This window comes from Bos taurus, chromosome 25 (genome assembly GCF_002263795.3).
Source record: "Bos taurus isolate L1 Dominette 01449 registration number 42190680 breed Hereford chromosome 25, ARS-UCD2.0, whole genome shotgun sequence".
In the NCBI taxonomy this organism is placed as follows: domain Eukaryota; kingdom Metazoa; phylum Chordata; class Mammalia; order Artiodactyla; family Bovidae; genus Bos; species Bos taurus.
The window spans coordinates 18,236,589-18,263,543 of NC_037352.1; the positions used below are offsets into that span (position 1 = coordinate 18,236,589).

At 42.6% G+C, this 26,955-nt stretch overlaps 1 protein-coding gene across 4 annotated transcripts in view; it reads left to right on the forward strand.

The window, feature by feature from the left end:
• Positions 1–26,955, forward strand: part of ACSM1 (acyl-CoA synthetase medium chain family member 1) — a 64,289-nt gene that overhangs the window by 2,643 nt on the left and 34,691 nt on the right. Inside the window, exons 2-3 of one of the 4 annotated variants that reach the window (XM_015460313.3) lie at positions 5,068–5,124; positions 10,541–10,744. In XM_015460313.3, coding sequence (XP_015315799.1) covers positions 10,553–10,744 — 192 coding nt within the window. In that variant the 5' untranslated portion in view covers positions 5,068–5,124; positions 10,541–10,552. 4 annotated transcript variants of the gene reach the window in all.

A 26,955-nucleotide genomic window follows, 5' to 3' on the forward strand; every position in this document is an offset into this window, starting at 1 on the left:
CCTAACAGACTAGGGAGAGTCAACAGTTTCTGTGGGTTAGTAGCCAATTTTTATGCCTCAAAACAAAACCAAAAAATTCCTGCTGGAAGGTTGGTATAGATGATTGGTTAGGGCACTATAAAGTGAACACTGGGGTGGGTATTTTTGCCTAATATAAGTCAAGAAGCCCGCTGGTGATGATCCAGGGGGCTTTGGCAATGTTACAAAGGGGCTCAGTCAGCTTTGGAGATGACCTTGGTTCTGGGCTCCACTTCTGTGGCCTTGGTACGCAGCCTCACACTTGTGGCCTGGGGACAGGACTCAACATTCCCTGCTCTTCTTATCAGTAAGACAAGCCTTCAGCCCTGTAACACTCTGCTCATGTCTAAGTAGCTGCCATCCAACTCTCAGGTTATAAGGACACAGGTCATTGGGAAAGAGATGGAGACCATCTCTGGCTTCTTCCTGCTGGACAGGGGCTTCATGGGGTCCCAGCGAGATAAGAGTCCATGGAATGACAAAGCAGCTTGTTCCAGGGTAGTCCATGTGCCAACCAGCTGATATCCTTGTAGCATCATCTGGAGATTTATTTGTATTCTAGAAGAAACAAACTTTATAAGAAAATTAGAGACATATGTCCCAAAGATTAATAGAAATAGAAAGGCTGCCAAGGGGCCTAAAAGAGGGGATAGTCAGGAACACCAGGACAAGACGTCGGCCTGGGATGTTAGGGTTTCTCTAGGATGAGGAGATGCAAGAATTGGGGTTCATGAACGTATTTTCTTGAAAATGTCTATCTGAAAGCCTGTCCCGCCAGTTTTTCCCAGAGTATAGAATGCCTTATTTTTAATTTCTGCCCTGAACTCCTTTCAGAGGGTGGTGAAGCTCAGCAGCTCCAGTGGCTCCTGATTTAATCTTTGTAGAGGCAGATGGCAAGTGCCAGTTTCCAGTCAGCAGGGCCCTACATGGCTGTAAATTTGATCCTTGGTTTGGGGGCCTTTTAAGATTATTTCATCCCACAGTGATAGGAATGCTCATTCCCAGGTCTAGTGAAGATTTTTCTAATAGGTCACTTAATATGCTATTGTTGGACTTGACCATGAAAATAGTAAAAGATCTGGCCAATACCTGCCTTACTAGTAGTCTCTTATAGTCCAGGAAAACGTTCCCTCTTGTTGATTTTTCCCATATCTAGAGCTACATTATTATAATCATTGATCTCATATGAAACTATATATCATTTTGTTAGAGACTCAGTCACACATTTGAAATGTAAGAGATGACAATTTTGTGTAAGAGACAGCAATTTTCTGAAACAGGCAGTATAGCAAACAATATAGGTAGCAGTAATAGTAAGTTTACAAGTAAAAATTTAAGAACTTTTATCAGATGCAGTCCAGTATATCCCAGGTTGTCTGATTTAGTGTGTTAAATGACTATGGCCTGGTGTTAATCTCCTGGTTGTAGATCATGGAGCATCTGATCTTTACCCAAAGATTGATTATAAATTTAGGCTTCAGAAGCAAACTTAAAACATCTTTCTATTAATTCAATTAAATCTTGTAGCAGAATAACATCTTGTAGCAAGGGACTAACTGGGAAGTGAGTCTTAGTAAATATAGACCTTAATTAACAAAACTAGTACTGAAACATTTACTGAAACATAATTTTTTGAAGTTACCCCCATTTTTATTAAACACAGCCAAGACTAATTAATTTTTAAAATAAATTTGGTCCATTGACTATAGATGCCATAGGCCTGTCATTTTGCTACAGTGGATTGTTTTCTCTTTTGGAGGTCCCCAAAATACTTTGAGATTTCTGTACATTCAAGAGACAGTCTTTTTATTTATCTAGTTTTAATTTATAGCCTACCTAGTAAGGCTGTTCAGAACCCAAGTGTCTCCAATTTCTGGAGCGACAAGGCAGAGAGAAAAGAAAAATGTTTTAATTTTACCCACAAGTATAAATTACCAAATTATTTTGAACCATAAGTAGCTTGAGGAGAAGAGCGTCTTTATATCTGAAAACAAAGATTAGAAGCCAAGTAATATGTCAGACAAAAAGTCATGAAACTTATAATTATATTTATTTATTTAAACCTATGTAATTAATTTCTGTTCTTCTGTCCTTTCCTGATGATTGAGGATGATAGTGACAGCGATAGTTTTAAGACGTCTGTGAAGCTTTTATTCAGACTTGCATGATTTGTTCAGTGAAGTGGATGCCTTGATCACTGGAGATTGTAAAACATATACCTTAGTGGAAGACACATTTTAAACATTTTTTTTTTTCTCCATTGTGAGAACATCAACTTTGCAGCCAGGAAGGGCTTTACCCCATTAAATGAAAAAAATAAGGTTTATCAAGAGCCAGGAAATTTCAAGCAGCCATTTTGGACTCCCCATGACTCTGACTATTTGACTTACAGCCATTGTTTATCCATTTTAAATTCCCTGATTTAGGAGCAGATGAGGGGTTAATTTTTGTAGAAGCAGAATGAGCTTTGTCTATGTGTGCCATAACCTTCAGAGATCATTGTGAAGTAATATTTATTTTATCACAGTAACAATGTTTTAAAAAATAATAAAGGCAAAGACCTTCACACAGTCCATTATCAAAAGCAGCATTCCAAGAAAAGTTTGTCTTTTACCAAGGACAGAAAGCCAAATTCCAGTTTGGTACCAGCTTATATTCACTGTGAAACAAAATTTATTCATTTAGCTAAAGTAATAATAAAAGATTTCAAAGGCAATTTAATGTCTTAAGAAACTTGTACCATGTACAAAACTCTCTTCTTGGGGTCCATGTCCCAAAAATATTTTTTTCACTTTCATTTCCATCATTTTATTTGCCCATTCAGAGAACCTGTAAGTCAAAATGTATAAGTTTGCCACCTATAAATCAAACTTATTTCCTTTTCCCTTAATAAAATGTAATTCCATTCCTTATAGTTTTTTTTTATTAAAAACACACATCCTACTTTCCTTCAGCAACCATAAACTGTCCTTTATAACAGCATTCTATAGATTGGAAAACATAAATCACCCAAAGCTCTTATCTTATTTGCATTTTCTTAAAAGTTTCTTTACAGTGTGTTCTTAAGATGTTGTTGTTGTTCAGTTGCTCAGTCATGTCTGACTCTTTGCAACCCCATTGACTGCAGCACACCAGGCCTCCCTGTCCTTCACCATCTCCTGGAGTTTGCCCAAGTTCATGTTCATTGAATCAGTGATGTTGTTCTTAAGATATGCCTATGTTAATTAGGTTAACAAATATTAATACCAGTTAATAGTGAACTTTTTCCTGGTTCATGTGAACCATTTCTCTTTTATTTAGAGCTGTTTGATTTGTAAGTGCTTACTTTTCTTCAGTCCAATTGAATTAGAGCTCATTTACAAATTAACCTTAGCAATATTACCCAAAGACAGAGACACACACTGAGACATACATATATATCCAAACAGACACAGATCTCACAGTTTTCTGCTTAAGATTTAAAATGTCTCTTTGCCTCTTTTTTCCTTGGCTTGAAGTTCTACTAGTTAACAAGGCTGATGTCTCAGGCAGAGCAGGCTTTGTATCTCAAGGACATGGTAGGAGTTAACTTCAGAATTTTTCCTAGGCATATTTTTGCTTCTCTCAGGATTGGCGCTCCAAAAAGAAACATGTTTCAACAAGCCAGTTTTGTCTAATTGCATGTGCAAAAAGAACAGATCTTGATATTTCAAAAAGATTTCATTTTAACCCGTTTTATCCAGAATCTAAAGAATATCATGGCCATCTTGTGTCAAAAATGTCATCCTCCTTTTTGTAGTAATAATTTCAGAGCTAAAATATAGATCAAATAGTGCTCAAATTGGTTCTGATGACAGAAGCAAACTGACTGATAAAATATCATCCTAGTAGGGATTGTTCCTTTGGGGAGATGGGGTCTTTGTTTGGTCAGAAGAATATGAAGGAGTAAAGGAATTTGAAGGAATGGGGGAAATTTCTTCCCTCCCCCTGCCACCCCCTGCAAGAGACAGGAGGAGTTAGAAGGGGATTCTTTACAATTTTTGGAGTTTTTTTTCCTTTTCAGGTTTATGATTATGGGAGAAAGTCATGGGGTAGGACATCTGATGGAGGGAGAGACATAGGAGGACAGGGGATAAGGTGACAACAGAAAGGTATATGTAGCATGAGTCCCTTAGATCCAAACTCTGACTGAGTGCCATGCTGCTGCTGCTGCTGCTAAGTCGCTTCAGTCGTGTCCGACTCTGTGCGACCCCATAGACGGCAGCCCACCAGGCTCCCCCGTCCCTGGGATTCTCCAGGCAAGAACACTGGAGTGGGTTGCCATTTCCTTCTCCAATGCAGGAAAGTGAAAAGTGAAAGTGAAGTCGCTCAGTCGTGTCTGACTCTTCGCGACCCCATGGACTGCAGCCTACCAGGCTCCTCCGTCCATGGGATTTTCCAGGCAAGAGGACTGGGACTGAGTGCCATAGAGAACAATAAAAGAGATCATGTAATTTACTGTGCCATTAACAGGCCATTTTTCTTGGTTCCCCAATATGTAGGTTGGCATTAGGTAATTGGGTGGGGCACTATAGGGTGAGCACTAGGGTACACATTTTTGGCTAATATGGGTCAGGAAGCCTAATGGTGATGATCACGGGGGCTTTTGGAAACATTACAAACGGGCTCAGTTTGCTTCTGAGGTGACCTTAATTCTGGGCTCTGCCTCTGTGGTACCTGTTGCTTCTTGCACCTGTGGCCTGGGGACAGGACTCAACAAGTATTGTTGACTGACAGACACCAAAAAGGAAGGGGACATACTTTAGTTCACATTGCCCAAGGATCCACACTGACAAACTCTTCAAGATGAAGCTTTCATATATCTATCCTCTTGTTGACTTAAAAAATTGTCACAACCTAAAAGCTGAGTGTTATGTTTCATTTGGTGGAAAATTTTAGCACTTCAGCCCAGAAGACAGCATCTCAAGTGACCCTGAGGGAACTGCTCCTGGAATCAAAGTCTTAAATTTTCCCACCAAATAAAACATAACTGTTGACTTTTAGGTTGTGAATATTTTTTTATGTTGACAGTTATGGTGACTGCAAAGAAGGGACCCTGACCAAATTCTTCTTCTCCACCTGAACCCTGTGAGTATCCAGAGCCTTGGTAGCAGCAGAGGCCCGTTGTGCCCAACCACTTTCTTGAGGAGTCCAGACAAATTTGAATGAGTGTCTCCTGGTTCTAGGATATCCTGTTTATTGGTTGATGATCCTAAGTTTTATTCAGTGGGAGAAGACGTTATCCTTGAAACTTGGTTTTAAGAAGAGGTACCTGGGTTGCTCAGTCTAGATATTGAGTGGGTTATCCTCAGTCAAAAGACTGGGAAGATTTTACTCAGTTTAGGTGCTTAGTGGGTTATCTTCGGTGTAGAATGCACTGGGGAGATTTTGTTTGAGAAGGTTATCCTCAGTGTAAAAGGTACTGGGAAGACTCAATTTGGATACTGAGTGGTTGGCTATCCTCAGTTAGAGACTGAGAGGAAGACTTAGCTTAAACATTGAGTAAGGTGGGACGGAGTTATTAGGGGGAAGATGGACCTGTCATTTTTCCTTTTATTGGCTACCTTAATAAAGTTTTTTGAAATAAAACTGAAATCTTATGAGTGCTTCTGAGCTCCGAAGAAGGACTCTCTCCTCCTGGCTGGCAACGTCTTTCTCAGGGGACTGAGAAACCTGCAGAAGTGGTAGAGGAGAGACCTCATACAGCCCACCTTATCCCTATAGGGAAATCTAGTCATGTAATTAACAAACTGCCCAACCAAGGATGCACATAAGAATTGGCCATTCTGTGACCTGAGCAACTGTGCAAGTCTTACAGTCCAATGGGAGACCGGAGACATGTAAGATGGGGCTGAAACAACTCTGGGGCAAAATCAGAGAAGTGGCACTCCCAAGAAGCATATGCTGGCCCAGCACACAGTCATCATCGCAATTTTATCTCAACAAACTGACTTCAATATGGAAAATAAAAGTTTCAAAATAAAAGAAAAGGAACAACAGATTGCCAGCCTCCAGCTAACATCCCAGCTGGGTAAATGTACATACAAAAATTATAAGTATTTACTTAAGTGGAAATTGAAGGGAAATCTCACCCTAAAAATTGAAGAGGCTCTTTCATTGCTTACACAGTTAAGTTACATTAAGGTTAAAAGCTAGCTTAGTAAATATATCTTTTCAGACTGTAAACAAAGGCCTTCAGGAGGAAACTTGGGTTTTGAGATGTAAATGTTCTACCTGTTCTTCCTAGGACATTCTGTGTTGGTGTGTTTTGTTTGTTCATGTTTTTAAAAACTTGGTCTGTTAGGTAGTTAGAATAGGAAAAAGGAGTCCAAGATGGTGGTGGCTAAAAGACAAAGAAAGGAAAAAATCCACAAAAATGGAACAAAAGAAAATCTGAGGACCAGAGTGAGAACCTCAGGTGAAACCAACAGCCCTCCTGGCTAGCCCAACTTACACAGGGCACGTTCAGGGGGAGGAGAAAAAACATATAAAAAGAGGAGCCAAAATTGAGCCTCTCTTCTTTTGGGTCTGCCTACCCTCATGCCTCAAGGATGTATTTTCCTTTGCTTGCCAAATAAAACTGAGCTTTAACTGAGCTGTGACACTGGTCCACAGTTTCAAATCTTTGCTGTGGTGAGATGGAACTGAAGAAATTACACTCCCCTGACATGGCCTTTGCTATTTTTCTGGTTTCTCTGGTGGCTCAGACAGTAAAGAATCTGCCTGAAATGCAGGAGACCAGGTTCAGTCCCTGGGTGAGAAAGATCCCCTGGAGAAGGAAATGGCTACCCTCTCCAGTATTCTTGCCTGGGGAATTCCATGGACAGAGAAGCCTGGTGGGCTACAGTCCATGGAATTGCAAAGAATTGGACATGACTGATCGAGTAACACAATACAGTACTGTTTTTGAGAGTAAATTCTCCAAATTTGGGCTTCCCTGATACCTCACTTGGTAAAGAATCCACCTGCAGTGCAGAAGACTCCATTCAATTCCTTGGTTGGGAAGATCCCCTGGAAAAGGGATAGGCTATCCACTCCAGTATTCTTGGGCTTCCCTTGTGGCTCAGCTGGTAAAGAATCTGCCTGCAGTGCAGGAGACCTGGGTTCAATCCCTAGGTTGGGAAGATCCCCTGGAGAAGTGAAAAGCTACCCATTCCAGTATTCTGGCCTCTAGAATTCCATGGACTGTATAATCCATGGGGTTTCAAAGAGTCAACTGAACAACTTTCACTTTCTCCAAATTTAGGTTACATCCTCCCCACTCTCTTATGGGGAAGGCTCTTGCATATCTAGGGTTTGAATCACTATTAATTTACCAGCTGAGCCACAATGGAGCCCCAAATAGGGGAACTAGACAACAAGTGAAATTGAAAGTCACTGAGTCATGTCTGACTCTTTGTGACCCCATGGACCCATGGAATTCTCCAGGCCAGAATACTGGAGTGGGTAGCCTTTCCCTTCTCCAGGGGATTGTCCCAATCCAGGGATCAAACCCAGGTCTCCTGCATTACAGGCAGATTCACAGGCAGATTTGGGCTTTCCTACTATCTCAGTTTATAAGGAATCTGCCTGCAATGCAGGAGAGTTTGGTTAGATTCCTGGGTCAGGAAGATCCCCTGGAGAATGAATTGTCAACCCACCCCAGTTTCTGGCCTGGAGAATCACATGGACAGAAAAGCCTGCTAGGCTACAGCCCATGGGGTCACAAGAGTTGGACATGACTGAGAGACTAAACCACCACCATTGATTTATATTTTATTGATACAATGAAACTTTAAAATAAATGTAAATAAGATAAGAGCTTTGAGGTAAACTCTTTTCTATTTTAGAAAAATCTATTTAAAATAATCTTTCCAGATATTTGGTAACTTAAAATTCTAAAGTTGGGCTAATTTAAGTTAAATGATAAAAGTTTATTGAATAACTAGATACTTTCATTAATGAGATACTGAGATATAAATTACTAAAGAAAAAAACTAAAAGTATTTAGGAATATTAATGAAAATGCTTGATGTCACTCCAAGATGTTTTCTATAAGAAAACAAGTGCTTTTAGAAATTATCACTGCTGTTTATGCTCAACAATCTATAGAATGCCAATGTAAAAAACAGTTCATAATTACTTACTTCTTATCTTTTACTAAAAATTAAGGTTTTAAGAGTTGAAATTTCTAATTTAAATATGCAGTTAAAGCTATTAGAAATAATACAGTAACATTTTAGTATACAGTAGGACATAAAATGTGTGTTTTCAGTAAAGAAGGTATGAGGAATAAAATTGCATTTTATTGAGAAAAAAGAAAGAATGAGCTTGTTGATTTTATTTGTATAAGAAATGAGACTAGATACAGAAAGTGATGAGAAACTGTGAAAAGCAAACCTGAGGAGGAAAAAGTTTTATGCATAGTCAAGGTTCACTAAATTTAGATTGACGTTAACTAAATGGATTTGGCTAAGTAAGCTAATAAGAAACTGGAATTTGGTTTCTCTTTTACTTTGGTTAAGTAAATAAGCATTGTTTCAGTGACCAATGATCCTGTTGTGTTTTAAATCTTTGTTCACATTTCTAACAAACATCTCAAATATCAAAATCTAACTAAAGCTCTTTAGCTTCCTGCTGACTCTGGGATGCTTTGAAGAAAAATCTCTGGGACATCTCAGAGAAGAATGTTAAACTAAGTTTATTTGGCATTCAGAAGATTTGGCAAGTGATTGAAGGTTAACTTTACCTTGCTTCCTTTAATTAACAATAGTCTTCTGATGTTCAGTCTATCTATCCTTTGTTGCAAAACTTTAACCTGGTCCCTCCTCTCACTTCCTTGGAGCAATTCTCTCAGAGTCATTGAGATGCTGTCTCCTGGGATTGAAGTCCTAAAAATTCCCACTGAATAAAACATAACTATCAACTTTTAGTTTGTGACTATTTTTTAAGTCAATACTCTTCTCTGTAGGCAGTAGCAGGGTTCTGAAGGCAGCACCAAAATTAATTGGGGCTAGGTTATTACACGGAGAAGGCACTGGCAACCCACTCCAGTACTCTTGCCTGGAAACTCCCATGGACGGTGGAGCCTGGTGGGCTACAGTCCATGGGGTCGCTAAGAGTCGGACACGACTGAGCGACTTCACTTTCACCTTTCACTTTCATGCATTGGAGAAGGAAATGGCAACCCACTCAAGTCTAAACAGATTGAAAATGGAGTCATGTTTTATTGATTTCTTTCATGAGTCTATCATCAAACAGTATTATCTTGTTGCTGTAACTGAGGGGGAGAGGGCGTAATTATTTGCAGGGATAAACTGCTTAAACCTCAAAGCTATTTGTGAAGTGGCTTTCTGCTCATATAACAGAAGTTCTTGCTTAAGCCAATTTCCACCATCAAACTTCGAAAAGTATCCTAGTAAATGAGCATTTTATCCCCATGTCAGAAGCATTTGTTGGATCTGGAGTGGCAAAAAATTTTTATTTCATAGGTCAAATGATGGATTGATAATAGGTACCTGAATGCTGTCCTGGGGAAGACCTTGAGGCCAGATCCCTGTTTAGTAGGGAGAGTGCTGTGATATTAGCCTCTTCTATCTGAGTGTGGTGGTGCATATTTGTCAGTATTCTTATAATATCAAGTAAGAGAAATGCAATCTCAGACAGGAAAAATTGTTGGTACATAGAATTCAGGACAGGATATTAACAAGAGAGGGATAGAGATGTAGACATGCCTCAGGAGCAATAGTTATGAACCAGAGACTTGCATGCCTCCAAGATTCTCTCTACCCCTTATTTCCATGTCCCTGAAAATTTACAAATTTTCTTCTCTTATGCAGAGCAGTTATCTCCACATTACAGGAATTATAGCCACTGACAATTTCCAAAGTGTATATTTTCATGGCTTCCACTAAGGCTTTGGTAACACACACACACACACAATTTTGGAGAGGGATTATGATCAGCCCAGTTTGTATTTAAATATATATATATATATATATATATCATGGGAAATGATGGACCAATCAAATTTGGATGCGATGGGATCATCTAAAACTATGACAGTTTTCATGAGAACCACATATTTGGGCTCAGTAGGAAGAGATGTTTCCAGAGCAAGGATAGCATGACATACAGGACTTTGAAAATACTGTTTCTACCAAAAAAACCGTGGCCACATGGCTGGCTTCCATCCCTGGAGTTTAAAAAAGAAGGAGAAGACCCTCAGGAATATGTGCCTACCTCATCTAGTAGCTATAGCCCCTCCTCATAATTTTTGCCTTGTGATTCTTCATTTGGAAAGAGAAATTCCCAGCTAAGTCAGTTTAGCTATGCCTTCAAATTTCAGTGAGCTATTAGTTGTGCCCTCCAAATTCCAGTGAACTGAAACAAAGCTATTACTCTAGTAATTAGCCAGCAATGTGCCTTTATTTAGTGGAATGAATTTCTGCTCCAATGACCAACATATTAGCCATCTATTCTCAAGACAGGTAGTGACCTGAGAATTCTGTGTCTGTTTCCTGAGGACTGCTCCACTATGCAAAGGCTGATGAAGTTTCGGGTCCTCTGGGGCATCCACATGTCCTTCCCTGGCTTCCACCATGCCCCTCAGCACCTGCGCTGCCGATCTTTATCAGGAGCTGGAACCCTAAGATGGAATGACTATGACAGACCTGAGGAATTTAACTTTGCAAGTGATGTACTGGACCACTGGACTCAAATGGAGAAGGTAAGGAGGCCTCTGTGTTGTGTGTGAGAACAGGATTCACCTCCTTCTCCTAATAGGAAGAGGGGCACAGAACTAAAAGGGCTTCTGACTAAGTCTACAATTTTCATGGGAAAAGCTTATGTTTGGGGGTTCAGTTCTCAGCCTGGACACTTCCTCTATTCTCTAAGCCCCAGTGGCTTTATCTGTGAAAGGGGGATAATCTCATTTAAGAAACAAGATAGCAGGTGAAAGTATCTGGTACTCAGTCAGGTAATCATGACCAAGTGTCAAGTTCTAATCACAGGTCAGCAAGTTGATGTTGGTCTGAATTCTCATCTTCAACTAATGAGACTGTGAGTCTAACTAGAATTCATCTCATAAAGCAGGGGCTTGACTTTAGGTTACACCCAGAGGGAGGGTGTAACCTTGATTGTGTACATGAACATCTGACACATGTGACTAAATCATGTCATCCTATGAGGATGGCAGGTATAGCTGGAGTCCTCCCTATCAACTACCTACTTGAACGTGGCTTTGGGGTGTATCCAGAGAAACCCATCCCAGTGGTATCTGCAAAAAAAATGCACATTATTGGTTTCTCTTTTCCCAAGAGAGGCACAGTGGTGACACTAGGAGTTGGGTAGACAATGGGGGGTGTTTCAGCTCAAAGTTCCTGCTGGCATTTTCCACATTGTGAAAGCCCACTCAACACTGTATTTGTTCAGAAGAAAGAATTTACCTGATATGGAGTCAAAGAGTTGATGTATTTTTAATTTACCATGAGCATACATTCATACTGAAAGGTTAAGGCTGCAAAGGTTAAGGCTACTGTGAGTGATGCCAAGATTCGTGATCTCCAGAGGACAGGATTTCGATCCAGGGCTGGAGATGAGGCTTGATCACTCAGAACTTTCTGTGTAGCAAAGTTTTATTAAAGTATAAAAGAGAGAAAGCTTCTGGCATCGACATCAGAAGCGGGCAGAAAAGATACCCCCTTGCTAGACATTATGTACCTGTTAGCAAGCTGCTAATCTGATAAAAGAAATGCCTCAAGACAGAGAGTTATGGTTACTGAGAGAGTTACTGAGATAGTTAAGGCCCCTCTCCCATAACATGCATTTTGAGATAGAATGGCAAAAGGGGAGTCATCTCCAGCCATAAAACAATTGACATGAATCTTGAAGAAAGGGAGATTTCCAAGCAAATACATAGTTTCATTAACATAGCTTAAAAAAACCATTTCCATAAGAAAAATGCATTTGTTTGCTGAGCCATTAGCAGCTCAAGGTTACCTTCAGACAGAGCCAAGTGTCCTCATGACAACACAGGATTAGAAGAGGAAAAAAGTCTGCCACTTACAGTTTATTTCCTCCTGTTGCTTGGGGAGCTCTGGCCTTCCTACCTGACTGTTAACCCTCTCAATATGTTAGTATTCAGAACTTATATGCCTTTTATGAGGACTTTTATCCTGCCTCCATCTTTTTCCTTTTTCTGAATTTCCAAAAAACTCCAAGGAAAATAGAGCCCTCACTTGTGGAGAGCCCTTTTTACTTATGTGCTATGCCAAGCACTTTGTGTTTATTATTCTGATAAAATGGACACTTTAATCATCCCCATTTTTGAGATGAGGAAACTGAGGCTACAATTGTTCAAAAACCTACAGAATTTGCTCATCTAATAAGTGGAGGAGCAGGATTTGTGTTCAGACTGTTTGATTCTATAAGCCACTCTTTAACCTGGTCTCATGAGATGATGATGTCAAAACATCTCTGCTTTCCCTTCTTTGTCTTTTAGCCACCGCCATTCTGAACTCCTTTTTTCTATTCTAACTACCTAACGTTCCCCCCTCAAGAGATGGGAGGCCCAATTCTTTGGGAATAGGGGCTTTGAGGTCTTTCTGGCTACTTCTTACTGAACTGGGACGGTGAGGGGCATTGGGCCTCCCCCTCTTGCTAGTCTCAGGCCTCAGAGTCCTTATAGTGGTGTCCATCTAAGGGTGAGTGTTATTTTCTGTGGTCACCTGTAATTTTATATATCCTTGCTTGAACTGGCACTGCACTTTGTAGTTTGTTGACCTGGGCAGAGACAAAACGGGTTAGACAATTGATAATATATGGAGCAATCATAAGCAGCATCAATATGGAATAACAAGGACTAGTAGGGGCATTAGCCAACTCCAAATTCCCTTCGCCAGGATAGCTCAAGTCCCTCCTTTTTCAGGGATCAGAAGATCTATCTCCTGTCTGTTTTGGAGTACAGCCCCTGCCAAGCTGTGTTGGCTCTTTAGAGCTGTCCTGAGAAATATCCACAGAAACTAGATTTGGGGGGTGTTCATTGGAATGGCACTCATTTGTTGTTCTGAATAGGTATCTGAGATCTCCTAGGGGCCCACGGGTGTACTGAGTGTCTTCCTCTGTTTTCTTCCACAGCCTGACTCATGAGTACTGAATCCAGGAGTCATGTCCTGGTACCTTGACCGGTGTGAGGGTAGAAAGTATTAACAGGGTAGGGGCCCTCCCACATGGGCTGGAGTTGAGCCTTTGGGGGCCCATCTTTCTAGATTTTAATTAGGGCTTGAGTCCCTAGAGCATATAGTGGTGACCCCTTAGAATCTTTTGGGTACTGGTTCACACCCCACAAGCGTATATCCTGTTGGAATTGCCCAATGGCCATGGTATGAAACTGGAGGGTCTGAGACTCTGGGTCTAGGAAGAGATCATTGACATAAACAAAAGGTCTCCCATCAATTCAGTTCAGTCGCTCAGTCATGTCCGACTCTTTGCAACCCCATGAATTTGCTCAGTCGTGTCCGACTCTTTGCGACCCCATGAATCATAGCATGCCAGGCCTCCCTGTCCATCACCAACTCCCGGAGTTCACTCAAACTTTCGTCCATCGAGTCGGTGATGCCATCCAGCCATCTCATCCTCTGTCGTCCCCTTTTCCTCCTGCCCCCAATCCCTCCCAGCATCAGAGTCTTTTCCAATGAGTCAACTCTTTGCATGAGGTGGCCAAAGTATTGGAGTTTCAGCTTCAGCATCAGTCCTTCCAATGAACACTCAGGACTGATCTCCTTTAGAATGGACTGGTTGGATCTCCTTGCAGTCCAAGGGACTCTCAGGAGTCTTCTCCAACACCACAATTCAAAAGCATCAATTCTTCAGTGCTCAGTTTTCTTCACAGTCCAACTCTCACATCATATAGCATCTCATAAGGACTAAGACCAACCTGTTCCTTAGGGGCAATACAGGTGCAGAGGAGAGCTATTGGTAAAGCCTCCTTCCATCCAAGAGAGGTCTCCTGGGTTATCTGTTTTATCCCTGATTTTAAGAATTGGGTGGCTCTTTATACTTTTCCTGAAGACTGAAACCTCCAAGCAGAATGGAGATAATAAGTAATGCCCAATGCTTTAGAGACCCCTAAGGTGCTTTTGAACTGTGGTGTTGGAGAAGACTCTTGAGAGTCCCTTGGACTGCAAGAAGATCCAACCAGTCCATCCTAAAGGAGATCAGTCCTGAGTGTTCATTGGAAGGACTGATGCTGAAGCTGAAACTCCAGTACTTTGGCCACCTCATGCAAAGAGTTGACTCATTGGAAAAGACCCTGATGCTGGGAGCGATTGGGGGCAGGAGGAGAAGGGGATGATGGAGGATGAGATGGCTGGATGGCATCACTGACTCGATGGACATGAGTTTGCATGAACTCCAGGAGTTGGTGATGGACAGGGAGGCCTGGCATGCTGTGATTCATGGCGTCGCAAAGAGTTGGACATGACTGAGCGACTGAACTGAACTGAACTGAGTGACCTTAGAAGTAAATGATGTCCCATCATCACTTTGTAATGACCTGAGCAGACCAAATCTTGGAAGATTTCATGCAGCAGTTTTTTTTGTTTGTTTTGTTTTTACCACCTCCTCAGCCTTCTTGGTCCAGGCGGGAAAGCCTTCAATCCATCCTGTGAATGTATCTATCGTGACTAATAGGTATTTATACCCTTGAGAAACTGGCATCTGGGTGAAGTCCATCTGCCAGTCCTCTCCTGGGTAAGTCCCACATCGTTGGACAGGCTGGGCCAGCTGGGGTCTTTGAGCTCCTTGTGAAGTGAAGTTGCTCAGTCGTGTCCGACTCTTTGTGACCCCATGGACTGTAGCCTATCAGGGTCCTCTGTCCACAGGATTCTCCAGGCAAGAATACTGGAGTGGGTTGCCATTTCCTTCTCCAGGGGATCTTCCCAACCCAGGGATCGAACCCAGGTCTCCTGCATTGCAGACGGGCACTTTATCGTCTGAGCCACCAGGAGCTCCTTGAGGGTTGTTTAAATGGCAAGTGGGACAAGAGGAGACCACTTGCCTTATAGTCATTTGGAGGTCTGTTCCTCTGAAAGCCCTTTCTAGTAATCTTTGGAGGGCCTTTTCCCCTAAATGAGTGGTGGCATGTAAGGCATTAACCAACTTCCACTGGAGTTTCCCAGGCAGAAAAAGGAGTCCCTCCTTTTGGAACCACCCCATATGATCTTGAAAGCCCTCATTCTTAGCTTTAAGAGTCTCACCTTCAGTATATGAAGGAGTTTCTGGCAAATTAGTCTGTAGAACTAAGGTGGCAACCCCTATTAGGTCATTGTTCTGTAACGCTGCTCTCTTAGCTGCCTGATCAGCTGCTTGGTTCCCTCGTGCCATTTCTGTGCTCCCTTTTTGGTGTCCTTAACAGTGGGAGACAGAAACCTCAGTGGGCAGATGGACTGCCTCCAAGAGTCTAAGGATTTGATCACCATATTTCACTGGGGACCCTCGGGTGGTGAAATGGCCCCTTTCTTTCCAAATAGCAGCATGTGCATGTAGCACCAGAAAGGCAGACTTGGAGTCAGTGTAAATGGCTACCCTCTTTCCTTTTCCCAGCTCTAAAGCTTGAGTCAGGGCTATGAGCTCAGCTAATTGGGCTGAAGTACCTGGTGGCAAAGGCTTAGCCGCTATGGTCTCAAAATTGGAGACTACTGCATATTCAGCTCTTCTTTTTCCATCCAAGACAAAGCTGCTTCCATCAGTGTACCGGATTTCCTCAAGATTGGTCAGAGGATCTTCCAACAATCCTTCTCGGGGTTTTGTCCAGTGGCCCAAGGTTTCTAGGCAAGAATGAAAGGGGAGAGAGCCCTCGGGGGTAGGCAGGAGAGTGGCTGGATTAAGAATCTCACAAGGGGATATAAGTGAGGCCTGGATTTTCCATCAGCACTACTTGATACCTGAGGATTCTTTGATCAGACATCCACAAATGGCCTCTCCCATTTAGGAGTTGTTTCACTTGGTGGCTGGTAAAAAATTAGTTTGCACCCAAAAGAAAGTTTTAAAGCATCTTCTATCAGGATTGCAATAGCTGTAAGATTTCTAAGGCAGGGAGGCCAGCCTCAGGTAGTTGGGTTTAGCGTCTTGGATAAGTGAGCTACAGGCTGGGGCTCAGATCCCAACCTTTGAGTTAACACTCCCAAGGCTATTCTCTCTTTTTCGTGGGCATAAAGTTGGAATGCTCTTTCTGGGTCTGGCAACATCAAGGCGGGTGCTTGAGTTAAGGCTTGTTTCAGTGTAGCCTCTGCCTTCTTTTGAGGAGTTCCCCACATCAGTGGGATTGAATCATCCTGTCCCTTTAAGCTTTCGTATAAGGGCTGGGCAATTAGACCATATGTTGGGTGTCCAGATTCTACAATACCCAGTTAGCCCCAGGAAAGCTCTCAATTGTTTTTGAGTCGTGGGGGAGGGCAACTGGAGGATTCCTTGTACCAGATCAGAGGACAGCCTCCTGGACCCATGTGTAATCTGAACTCCCAGGTAAGTGATCTTTGTCTCGATCATCTGTGCCTTAGCATGGGAGACTTTATATCCCCTCTCTGCCAAAAAGCTTAGAACCTGAATTGCACGTTGTTGGGCATTTTTTTCATCTGGAGAGCAGATTAGTAGGTCATCTACATATCGAGAAGGAAATGACAGAGGATGAGCTGCTTAGGTGGCATCACCGACTCAATGGACATGGGTTTGGGTAGACTCCAGCAGTTGGTGATGGACAGGGAGGCCTGGCGTGCTGCAATTCATGGGGTCTCAAAGAGTCGGACACGACTGAGTGACTGAACTGAACTGAACTGAACTACATATTGTACTATTTTCCCATTAGATTCCAGGTCCAGATCTAGGAGATCCCAGCTAAGGGCCTGTCCAAATAGGTGGGGGCTATCTCTGAACCCCTGAGGTAATACTGTCCAAGTCATCTGTTGGTGTCTTTCTTCTGCGGCCTCCCACTCAAAGACAAAAAGATATTGGGATTCTTTAGCCAGTGGTGCAAAAGAATGCATCTTTGAGATCCAAGACTGTAAACCACTTGGCACTGGGTGGGATTTTCCCCCAAGATTACATAGGGATTGGGTACTGTGGGATGTAGGGGGACTACAGCTTCACTTATGATCCATCCAGAGATCATGAACCATTCACCAGATTCCATCCTTTTTCCTCACTGAGAGGATTGGGGCATTACACGGTGAATTGGTGGGAACCAATAGCCCACAAGCAAGGAATTTATTTATTAAAGTAGTCCCTCCCAAGCCTCTCTTCTGAGGGGATATTGTTTCCGGTTAGGAAACCGAGTGGCATCTCAGAGGACAATGATGACCAGTTCAGCTTAGTGGGCTCTTCCAGGAGTCCCCTGGTCCCGCACCTGGGGTTTAATTTTGACCTCCCAGAGTTTTTAGTCCCTCTCTATTGGAGAGGGTGTAATGGGTTCTTCAGTAGTAACCAGAAGCTGTAGGGCTCTAGGGGCTGAAAAGCCTCCCATCACAAAGGTGGTCCCCAGTTTAGTGAGTATATCTCTTCCCAGTAAGGAAGTAGGATACTTGGGGACCACCAGAAACTGGTGGGAAAATAGTTGTCGATCCCAGCAACAAAGAAGCACTTGGGTGAATCTTTTAGTAGTTGTTTTTCCTGTAGCACCCAAAATGGTACAGGTTTGGGAGAAGAAGGCTCCAGAGTAGGTGATCAAGACAGAGTAGGTAGCCCCCGTGTCAACCAAAAAATTCTCGGACCTACCTGCCACATCCAGTTGCACCCTTGGCTCCAGACCCATGACGGTTATGTGCGACAGGCTGGCTGGCTGGAGAGGGCTGCTTCAGTCCTGTTGAACCATCATGAGGGAAGGCTTGGCTCTTGACCTTGAGGCTCTTGGGTCCCAAGGGCAGAGTGCTGCCCGATGTCCCAGCTGATGGCATTTATAGCAAGCCATTTTAGGAGACTTGTCATGGTTTGGACACTCTTTGGCTCAATGTCCCGCCTGTCTACAAATTAGGCATTTGCTCGTGCCTTGTCCTTCAAGGACTCGGGGTTTGCCATACGGCTTCCCTGGAAGGCGGCCAGCATCTGGGCATGCCTTGTCTCTTTCCTTTTCTCCCTTTCCTGGGCCTTGGCCTCCTTCTCCTGTTCTCTGTTACAAAAGGTATTGGGGGCTTTTGTAACAAGCAATCTCATCAAAAGAAGAAGCAGGGTCCTGCTGCTGTAGTTGTTGTAACTTTATTCTGATATCTGATGCATATTGGGACAAGAATTTGTCCTTTAAAACCACCTGTCCCTCCTAAGAGTCTAAGTCCAGATTGGTAAAATTTTGGAGGGCCTATTTTGGACTTTTCAGAAAGGCAGTGGGGTTCTCACTGGGCTCCTGAGTTACTGCTGAGACTGGGCACAGTTCCACAAGTAATAAGCTTCTTTCTATTTCCATGGGTGGACTTCCTTAGGGGTGAGTCTTTCTGAAGCTTATCCTACCCAGTACTGTTGCAACCTAAGAGTCAGGCGCCCCGGGTCAGGGTGCAGATCCCCAGGCAGGCTGAGGCATGAGAGCCTCCTGGAGATTGAATCTCTGGACAGGTTGAGGTAGGTCAGCCCAATTCCCAAGAATTGGGTCCCTGGGCAAGTCGAGGCGTGACAACCTTCTGGGACCCCTGGACTGGCAGATCCCTGAGCAGGTTGAGGCGTGACAAACTTTCGAGGACCAGATCCCTAGGCAGGTCAAGGCAGGTCAAGGCAGTCCATGAATGGAGTTGGGCGTCCCCAAGGTCTCCAGCATGATCAGTGCTGGATAGGATTAAGGAGTTGTAATTTTAACTCATTGCCAGTTTGGTCACTGCAGATGGGAACAGATATCAAGATGTAAAGCAATCCAAGCCTGTGCCCTGAGACTGGGAACCTGGTGAAGTGGACATAAGCCTTATCCTCTTACTGCTCTAAAGGATTGTAAGTCACTGATTTCCTCCCCTAGTTCTCCATAAGAGCAGGTTAGGGTGACTCCAATGGTAAACATTTCATTGTCCTAGGCCCACTTTAGGTAATAACAGAAGCAATGACAAAGGAGTGGGTTATCTGGCCCTGTTAGGGGCATTAAAGTGTTTTTTTTTTTTTTTCTCTAATTTTATTTTATTTTTAAACTTTACATAATTGTATTAGTTTTGCCAAATATCAAAATGAATCCGCCACAGGTATACATGTGCTCCCCATCCCGAACCCTCCTCCCTCCTCCCTCCCCATACCATCCCTCTGGGCCGTCCCAGTGTTTTAATAATAGGCTGGATGGAGCAATGTTGCCTACAAGGGGGCAGGGTCCTGGTTGTAGGAGTTAGTAAGTGTCTCAAGAACAAATTGGTAAGAGACAATAGATCAGATGTTCTATAAAAGTGAAGACGAGATTTGACTCTGGGGTATGTTTGTAACCTTCAGAGAAGGGTGCTAAGGGTTTTGGCCCAAGCAGCCTGCAGGGCCAACTCCTAAAGGGGCAAATATTATCCCCAGAAACCAATTGCCTTTGAAGGGATGCCAACTGATGGACTTCTAGCAGACACTGTGTGCCTGTTGCCTGCCCTAGTGGGTTCACTGAGAGATACTGATGCTGCACATGTTGTAGGAAACATGGAAGATGAAGGCCTGACTATCTAAAGGGATTGGATACTACACAGTATTTCCCTCCCAAGGGTCAGCTGTTTTCTGATTGTCCCTCCAGAAGATTGTAGAGGCAACATTGGGGGCCTGGATGGGGCTCAGGAAAAGAGCGTGAAACAGGAGGGAAGGGGGCAGGGCACAACTTTTGAAAGAATGACACAGCACAAAGCCTTAACATAAACTGATTAAAATCAGTTGACAAGAGGACAAGTCAGATTCAAGGAAACATTAATCTCTGATCTGTAAGCTAAGTGACACACCCAGATGTGACAGGACTGCTCCAAGGCACTGTCAAAAAGACAGAGGAGTAGGTGGTTCTCCAGTGGTTGAAATGATCCTCCCACTCCTTAGCATATGAATTCACCACCCTACTTGCAAAACCTAGCCAGACCACATTCCATGGCCTAAGTCCATGGCCTAAGCCCTTGCCCTCTGCAGAGTGTACTTCTCTCTGAATCCTAGCAAATCCACATCTTACCTATCACTGTGTCTCACACTGAATTTTTGCAATGAGACATCAGAGCCTGAACTTCAGTAGGTCCTGAAGCTAGGCATCATGGGTTTTGGCTGGGCTCAAGTCCCAGGAGAGGGGAGCTGAAGGACAGTAGGAAAAAGCAGTGGGCAAAACGTGCCAAGGAATCCCCTTCATAGCCTGCCAGAAAATCTGCTAAATACCTGACCTGTGCTCAGAGTTTTCATTGGCCTGGTCCTTGGCACAAAGATTAAGGACAGAAGAACCCCCACCAATTTGGGCAACAGCAAGAGTTGGACTGTGAAGAAGGCTGAGCACCGAAGAATTGATGCTTTTGAACTGTGGTGTTGGAGAAGACTCTTGAGAGTCCCTTGGACTGCAAGGAGATCCAACCAGTCCATTCTAGAGGAGATCAGCCCTAGGTGTTCTTTGGAAGGAATGATGCTGAAGCTGAAACTCCAGTACTTTGGCCACCTCATGAGAAGAGTTGACTCATTGGAAAAGACTCTGATGCTGGGAGGGATTGGGGGCAGGAGGAGAAGGGGACGACAGAGGATGAGATGGCTGGATGGCATTACTGACTCAATGGATGTGAGTTTGAGTGAACTCCGGGAGATGGTGATGGACAAGGAGGCCTGGTGTGCTGCGATTCATGGGGTCACAAAGAGTCGGACACGACTGAGCGACTGAACTGAACTGAACTCAACTGGGGCTCAGCAGATAGTGCCTTTGGGACATACCGAGGACTAACCTCTCCAGAGTCCCTCAGTTGTGCCCACTGCCACTCGCCTGTTTGTCGGGTGTTTGAGGAAACAAGAAACGAGAGATTGTAAAGGAATTAAAATTTCATCAGGCATATGTCCCTCCAGCCATAAGAGAGAGGACCTCCTAACTAAACCGGAGGTCTTCTCGAACCTGAGACTGAGCCGCGTGAGCTTTCTGCTGAGTTAGTTTTTCACTGTCCCAGTTTCCAGCACGATGGGCTTCTTGTCACTTCCCCTGCGCTGGGTTTTCTTCGTGTTCTGCTTCCACCGTGGGAGCTTTTGCTGAGTCGGACTCCTGCTGTGCTTGGCCTCCTCCTTGCGGGGGCCATGCTGAGGTTGTTTCAGCCAAGTTAAATCGGAGTCAAGGCAACATAAATGTGTGGGGAGCATGTAATTTCCTCAGTTCTGTCTCATCACAACAAAAATTTGAAGCGACGGATATTAAAGCCCTCAGCACGTCACAGCTCTTGGACAGGTCACGTTACAGCTCTCAGCTCTTGGACAGATCGTATTATAGCTCTTGGACAGATCAATGTTACAGCTCCGTGTAACAGTTCAGTTTTATTTAGAAAATATAAGGAAAATACATCTTCAAGGTGTGAGGGCATGCCGAACCAAAAGATGCGAAGAGAGAGAGAGAGGGAGAAAGAGAGACAGAGAGGGCGTGCAAGCATGGGAGAGAGACCCCCTGCCTTTTGACTCCTCTTTTTATGTTTTCTCCTCCCCTCCCAGGTCTGCCCTATGTAAACTGGGCTAGCCAGGACTGCTTTTTGTTCTACCTGGCGTCCTCACTCTTGTCCTTGGGCCTTCCTTTGTTCTATTTTTGTGGGCTTTTCCCTTCCTTGTCTTTTAGCCACCACCATTCTGGACTCCTTTTTCCTATTCTAACTACCTAACACTTAGTTAACATCAATCTAAACTTCATTAATTCTTGACTATGTGTAAAGCTTTTTTCTCAGGGCTCTCTTCATAATCTCTCATCCCTTTTTGTATCCAGCTTGTCTCTCCTTTTTCATCCAAGTAAAATTAACCAGCTCAATTTTTCTTTTTCCTCACTAAATTGTAATTCCAGTTTTCATATCTTCTTTATTGAAAACTTATCTTTCCTACTGTATTCTGAAAAGTTACAGTATTATTTCTAATAGCCTTAATTTCAAATATAAATTAGAATGCTGAACTCTTAAAACCTTAATGCACTGTCTTTACATTGGCATTTTATAAATTAGTGAGCTTAAACATCAGTAATAATTTTTGAAACATTTCTTTTTTATAGAAAACATCTTAGGTAATACCATTTTCATTAATATTTTCAAACACCTTTAATTTTTCTATCTAGTAATTGTCTCAGTATTTTTTAAATAAACTTTCATCACATGGCTTAAAATTGGCACAGCTTTAGAATCTTGTTACCAAACAACTGGAAAGATCATTTTAAGTAAATATTTCTAAAATATGATTACTTTAAAACTTTTATCTATAAGTTTTTAATCTCATTTACATTTACCTTGAATCTTCATCATGTCCAGTTATTTTCTTGCAAGAGATTAGTAATGTATTTATTAAACCTAGGTAACATAGAGTATTATACTTAATTTTGATGACTCCTGGTGATTTAGTTGCTAAGTTGTGTCCAACTCTTGTGACCCCTGTCAGGCTCCTATGTCCATGGAATTCTCCAGGCAAAAATACTGGAATGGGTTGCAGATTCTTTACTGACTGAGCTACAAGGGAAGCCCATGACATCAATATTAATTTAGATCCACAAACTTAAACATTAATATCACGTATCAGGTTAACAGTGAATATTTTCCAGTTTACCTGAACCTGAAAGTCATCTTGGCCAGTTTTCTTTAAATGTAGTGATTTTTATTAAAATTAATAAGAGTTCTTTATAAATTCAGATACCTTTTAGAAGTAGAGATATCTCATACATATAATGTGTATATAAACATAAGCAAATTGGAGATCTCATTGCTTTGTTGCAGGAAGGGGTATACATTCTAGGGCCGGAAACTGGGCTCTTGTCTAACACCCGGAAATGAATTGTCCAAGGAGACACATGTGCTGACAAAGCAAGAGATTTTATTGGGAAAGGGCACCCGAGTGGAGAGCAGTAGGGTAAGGGAACCCAGGAGAACAGCTCTGTCACATGGCTTGCAGTCTCGGGTTTTATGGTGATGGGATTAGTTTCTGGGTAATATTTAGCCAATCATTCTGACTTAGAGTCCTTCCTGGTGGTACATGCCTTGTTTAGCCAAGATGGATGCCAGAGAGAAGGATTCTGGGAGGTGGTCAGACAAGTGGTGTCTCCTTTTGACCTTTTCCAAACTTTTCCAGTTGGTGGAGGGTTATTAGTTCTGTGTTCCTTACTAGGACCTCCTGTCATAAAACAACTCATGCAAATGGTTACTATAGTGCCTGGCTAGGGTGGGTGGTTTCGATCAGTGTGCTTCCCCTAACAGCTTTACTAAAAGCTTAAATATGAACCCGAGAACCCATTTTGATTCCTGGGTCTGCAAGATCTGCTGGAGAAGGGAGAGGCTACCCACTGCAGTATTCTTGGGCTTCCTTCATGGCTCAGCTGGTAAAGAGTCCACGTGCAATGCAGGAGTCCTGGGTTCTATCCCTGGGTTGGGAAGATCCCCTGGAGAAAGGAAGGGCTACCCACTCCATTATTCAGGCCTGGAGAATTCCCTGGACTGCATAGTCCATGGAGTCGCAGAGTCGGACACGACTGAGCAACTTTCACTCACTAGCTATGAACCAGGAAGTACAATATTGATGTAAAGTCGCTAGTTAACAAACAGTTGGAATACCATAAAGTTGCTTGTTCAGATGATTATGGCTTACTGTCTGTAAATTTTGGCTGAGGGAACATTCTCAGCAGTTTTGATTTAAAACTGCCACTTTTCCCCCCCTCTTTTTAGGTTTCCCAGGTCTTGCCTATTTAATTGGGCTTAGTCTCAGCTCCTAAAGGCCTGTATTCATATTCTGGTTTAGACATTTGTGAGACAAAGGCAATTGCTCAGTTTTTCAAAAAACAGTTTTGTCACCTAAAGTTATTAAAATCAGTGCAAGATTTTTAATCAAACTGAAATTTAATTTACAAAGTTCTATGTTTTGTAACTTTAGAGTTTTAATCTATCATGTCTTCAAAGATTTGTACAATGCATTTAGCAAAGACCTTTCTGAGTCTATAAATTAAACCAAAACAAAATCACTATTTTTAAAATTAATCTTTGTATGTTAGTTCCCCGTTTACTTACTTTGTATGACTCAGGTAACTAACTATTGGTTTCCTCAGTACATTTAGTTAATATTTCCTTAGTGGCAATCTATATGCCTTGTTTATCCCACAGTATAAATAAATAAGAATTGTAACCACCTTAAAGAAAACCCATTTTAAAATATCAATTGATATCAGTCAGTTCAGTTCAGTTCAGTCACTCAGTCGTGTCCGACTCTTTGCGACCCCATGAATCACAGCATGCCAGGCCTCCCTGTCTACCGGGGTCCTGCCCCGGTTGGATCCAGGGATTCCCTAAGGATGACGGCATTGGCGATTAGAATAGCAAAGGCTGAGAGATTTTAGAGGCTCATTAATAACTGGTTTATGAGAGAAATCAATATAACCTGTAACACCAGGTTTGCTCTGACCACGGAGGCCACAGGCACCCTCTCAAATCGCTGAAGGTGCCCCACCTTAGGCACCTTCTCAAGTGGGTCTTAGAAGCCCAGGCCAGTAAGTGGTCCCAGAGGACCCCTGTGCTCCAATTATTTTGGCCTGAAATAAGAGTAGAGAAGAAAAGGAGAGAAAGGAAAACAAGAAAGAACGACACGGGGAGACCAAGCTTTGAGCAAGGCCCATAGCTTTATTTTCAAAGGGAGCTTATATACCTTAAGTTGTGCATAGAGGATAATAAGGGGTGTGAAATCATGCAAAGTCAGCAGTCTTTGATCCTTATCGAGACCAGGCTTTCTTTTCTGCAAACTTATCGTATACAAATGGTTTCGGTGATTTACATCATCTTCTGGCCAGAAGGCCTGTTAACATTTTATGACTCTGATAAAGGTTTGTCAACCGTAAGACTTATTTTCTCTAAGAGTAATTATTTTAAATTTTGGTGCCATCCTCTGAAGGTGTTAGATAAAGTTGCATTCCTATAGGGCAAAGGTGCAGTGGGCTTACAACAAAGAAAGAATTTATTACCTTAAGGGTCTAAAGTTGTTAACACCAAGGCCACTACGTATTTTTTTATATACCAACTAAATTAATACACTTCCAAGGATACAGTACAGGGGATGTGGAAACTTGGCAGGAAGCATTGGCTCAACAATGAAATCTTCTACTAGTTCTATTCTGACAATTTCTAACTCTCCAAGAGGCTCTATACTATTTGAACATCTTAAGCTTCTCATGCCTCTGTAAACAATTGTGTGCGAAGCTGTAGGAGTCGGGGTAAACCTGTCAGGCAAGTTAGAGAGCCATCTGAGGGGTTTGGATTGAAACACTCCTATTATGCCCAGGAGGCTTATTAACTAGAGCTTTAAGTTGATTTCCTTCAGAGAAAGGTGGTCGGGGATAGCCCCCTGTTAATGTCAGAGGAGTTGGTGAAAGTCGTAAAATAGTAAAACAGACAGATTCTGGTTTTGGGGTAGATGCCTGAGCATCTGGGGTAGATACCTCGAGCCCTGACTCACCTTTGCATATCAGGCCTCTCTGCATGACCTTTGTCATTGCTGGGAACTCCCGTGCTGGCTCCCAGCACCTGTCCATCACCAACTCCCAGAGTTCCCTCAGACTCAGGTCCATCAAGTCAGTGATCCAGCCATCTCATCCTCTGTCGTCCCCTTCTCCTCCTGCCCCCAATCCCTCCCAGCATCTACCTTTATCTAAATTCCACCAATGTGCATACCTTGAACTTTAGTTTTCCTAAGGATCCAATCAACAAGCTTTGATCTTTGGAAGAGTTGTAAGGTATAGTTCGGGCCGAGGCAGAAAAGAAGGAGAGACTACCTCAACAGAAGTAGGTTACCTTTATTTAGGCAAGGAGGGGCGACAGTCAGCCTAATGACCAGGCTGAGTGCAAGAGGATCAGGGAGGCTTCATATTTAAAGGGAGGTTTGTGGAAGCGATAAGGGATAAGTCAGGTGGGATGTTTGGGGTATTCTTTAGTTGAGATGGCATTTGTAGTTGGGCAGGGGGTGATAAGGCTTCTGGGCAGGGAGTGATAAGTCCCAGATAGATACAACCACCTGGAGCATCAGGGCGGGACCTAAAGTTCGGTTTTGTTTTCTCGGAAGTTAGATCGCAAGGGCCTTTGAGACTGTTGTTTTCTTTTCTAGGCCCAAAGACTCCTTCAAGAGTTTAGAAAGCTTTTTCTTTTTGTTCCCTGTTTGTTTTACCTACTTTTATATAAAAAGCTCTGAGATCCCCAGATCTGAGTAGAATTGAGGAAGTCAGGCCCTTTGACCTAACTGTCCAAATATAACTGTTGGTTAGTTATCCAAGGTTAAATTTTTCTAATCCTTAAATATATAACTTTGAACTTTAAACCTAACAGACTTGTTTGGCTTTTAACGTTGGGGATCAGTAAGAGGTCCCTCTTGGCTCAATTAGGTAATGTAGTAATATCAAATCTTGTTTAATCACATTAATGTCTATTTTATTTATCCCATTTTAAACAACCATCCAAAGAATTTTTTTTATTCATTTGAAGTAACTGCTTAAAATTTTTTTTACCTCATTTAAATAATAGTTAGATATTTTTCAAGTTTTTTGTTGATATTCTTCAGTTCAGTTCAGTCGCTCAGTCATGCCTGATTCTTTGTGACTCCATGGGCTGCAGCATGATAGGCTTCTATGTCCATTACCAACATCCAGAACTTGCTCAAACTCATGTCTATCGAGTGGGTGATGCCATCCAACCATCTCATCCTCTGTCATTCCCTTCTCCTCCTGCCTTCAGTCTTTCCCAGAATCAGGGTCTTTTCTAAGGAGTCAGTTCTTTGCATCAGGTAGCCAAAGTATTGGAGCTTCAG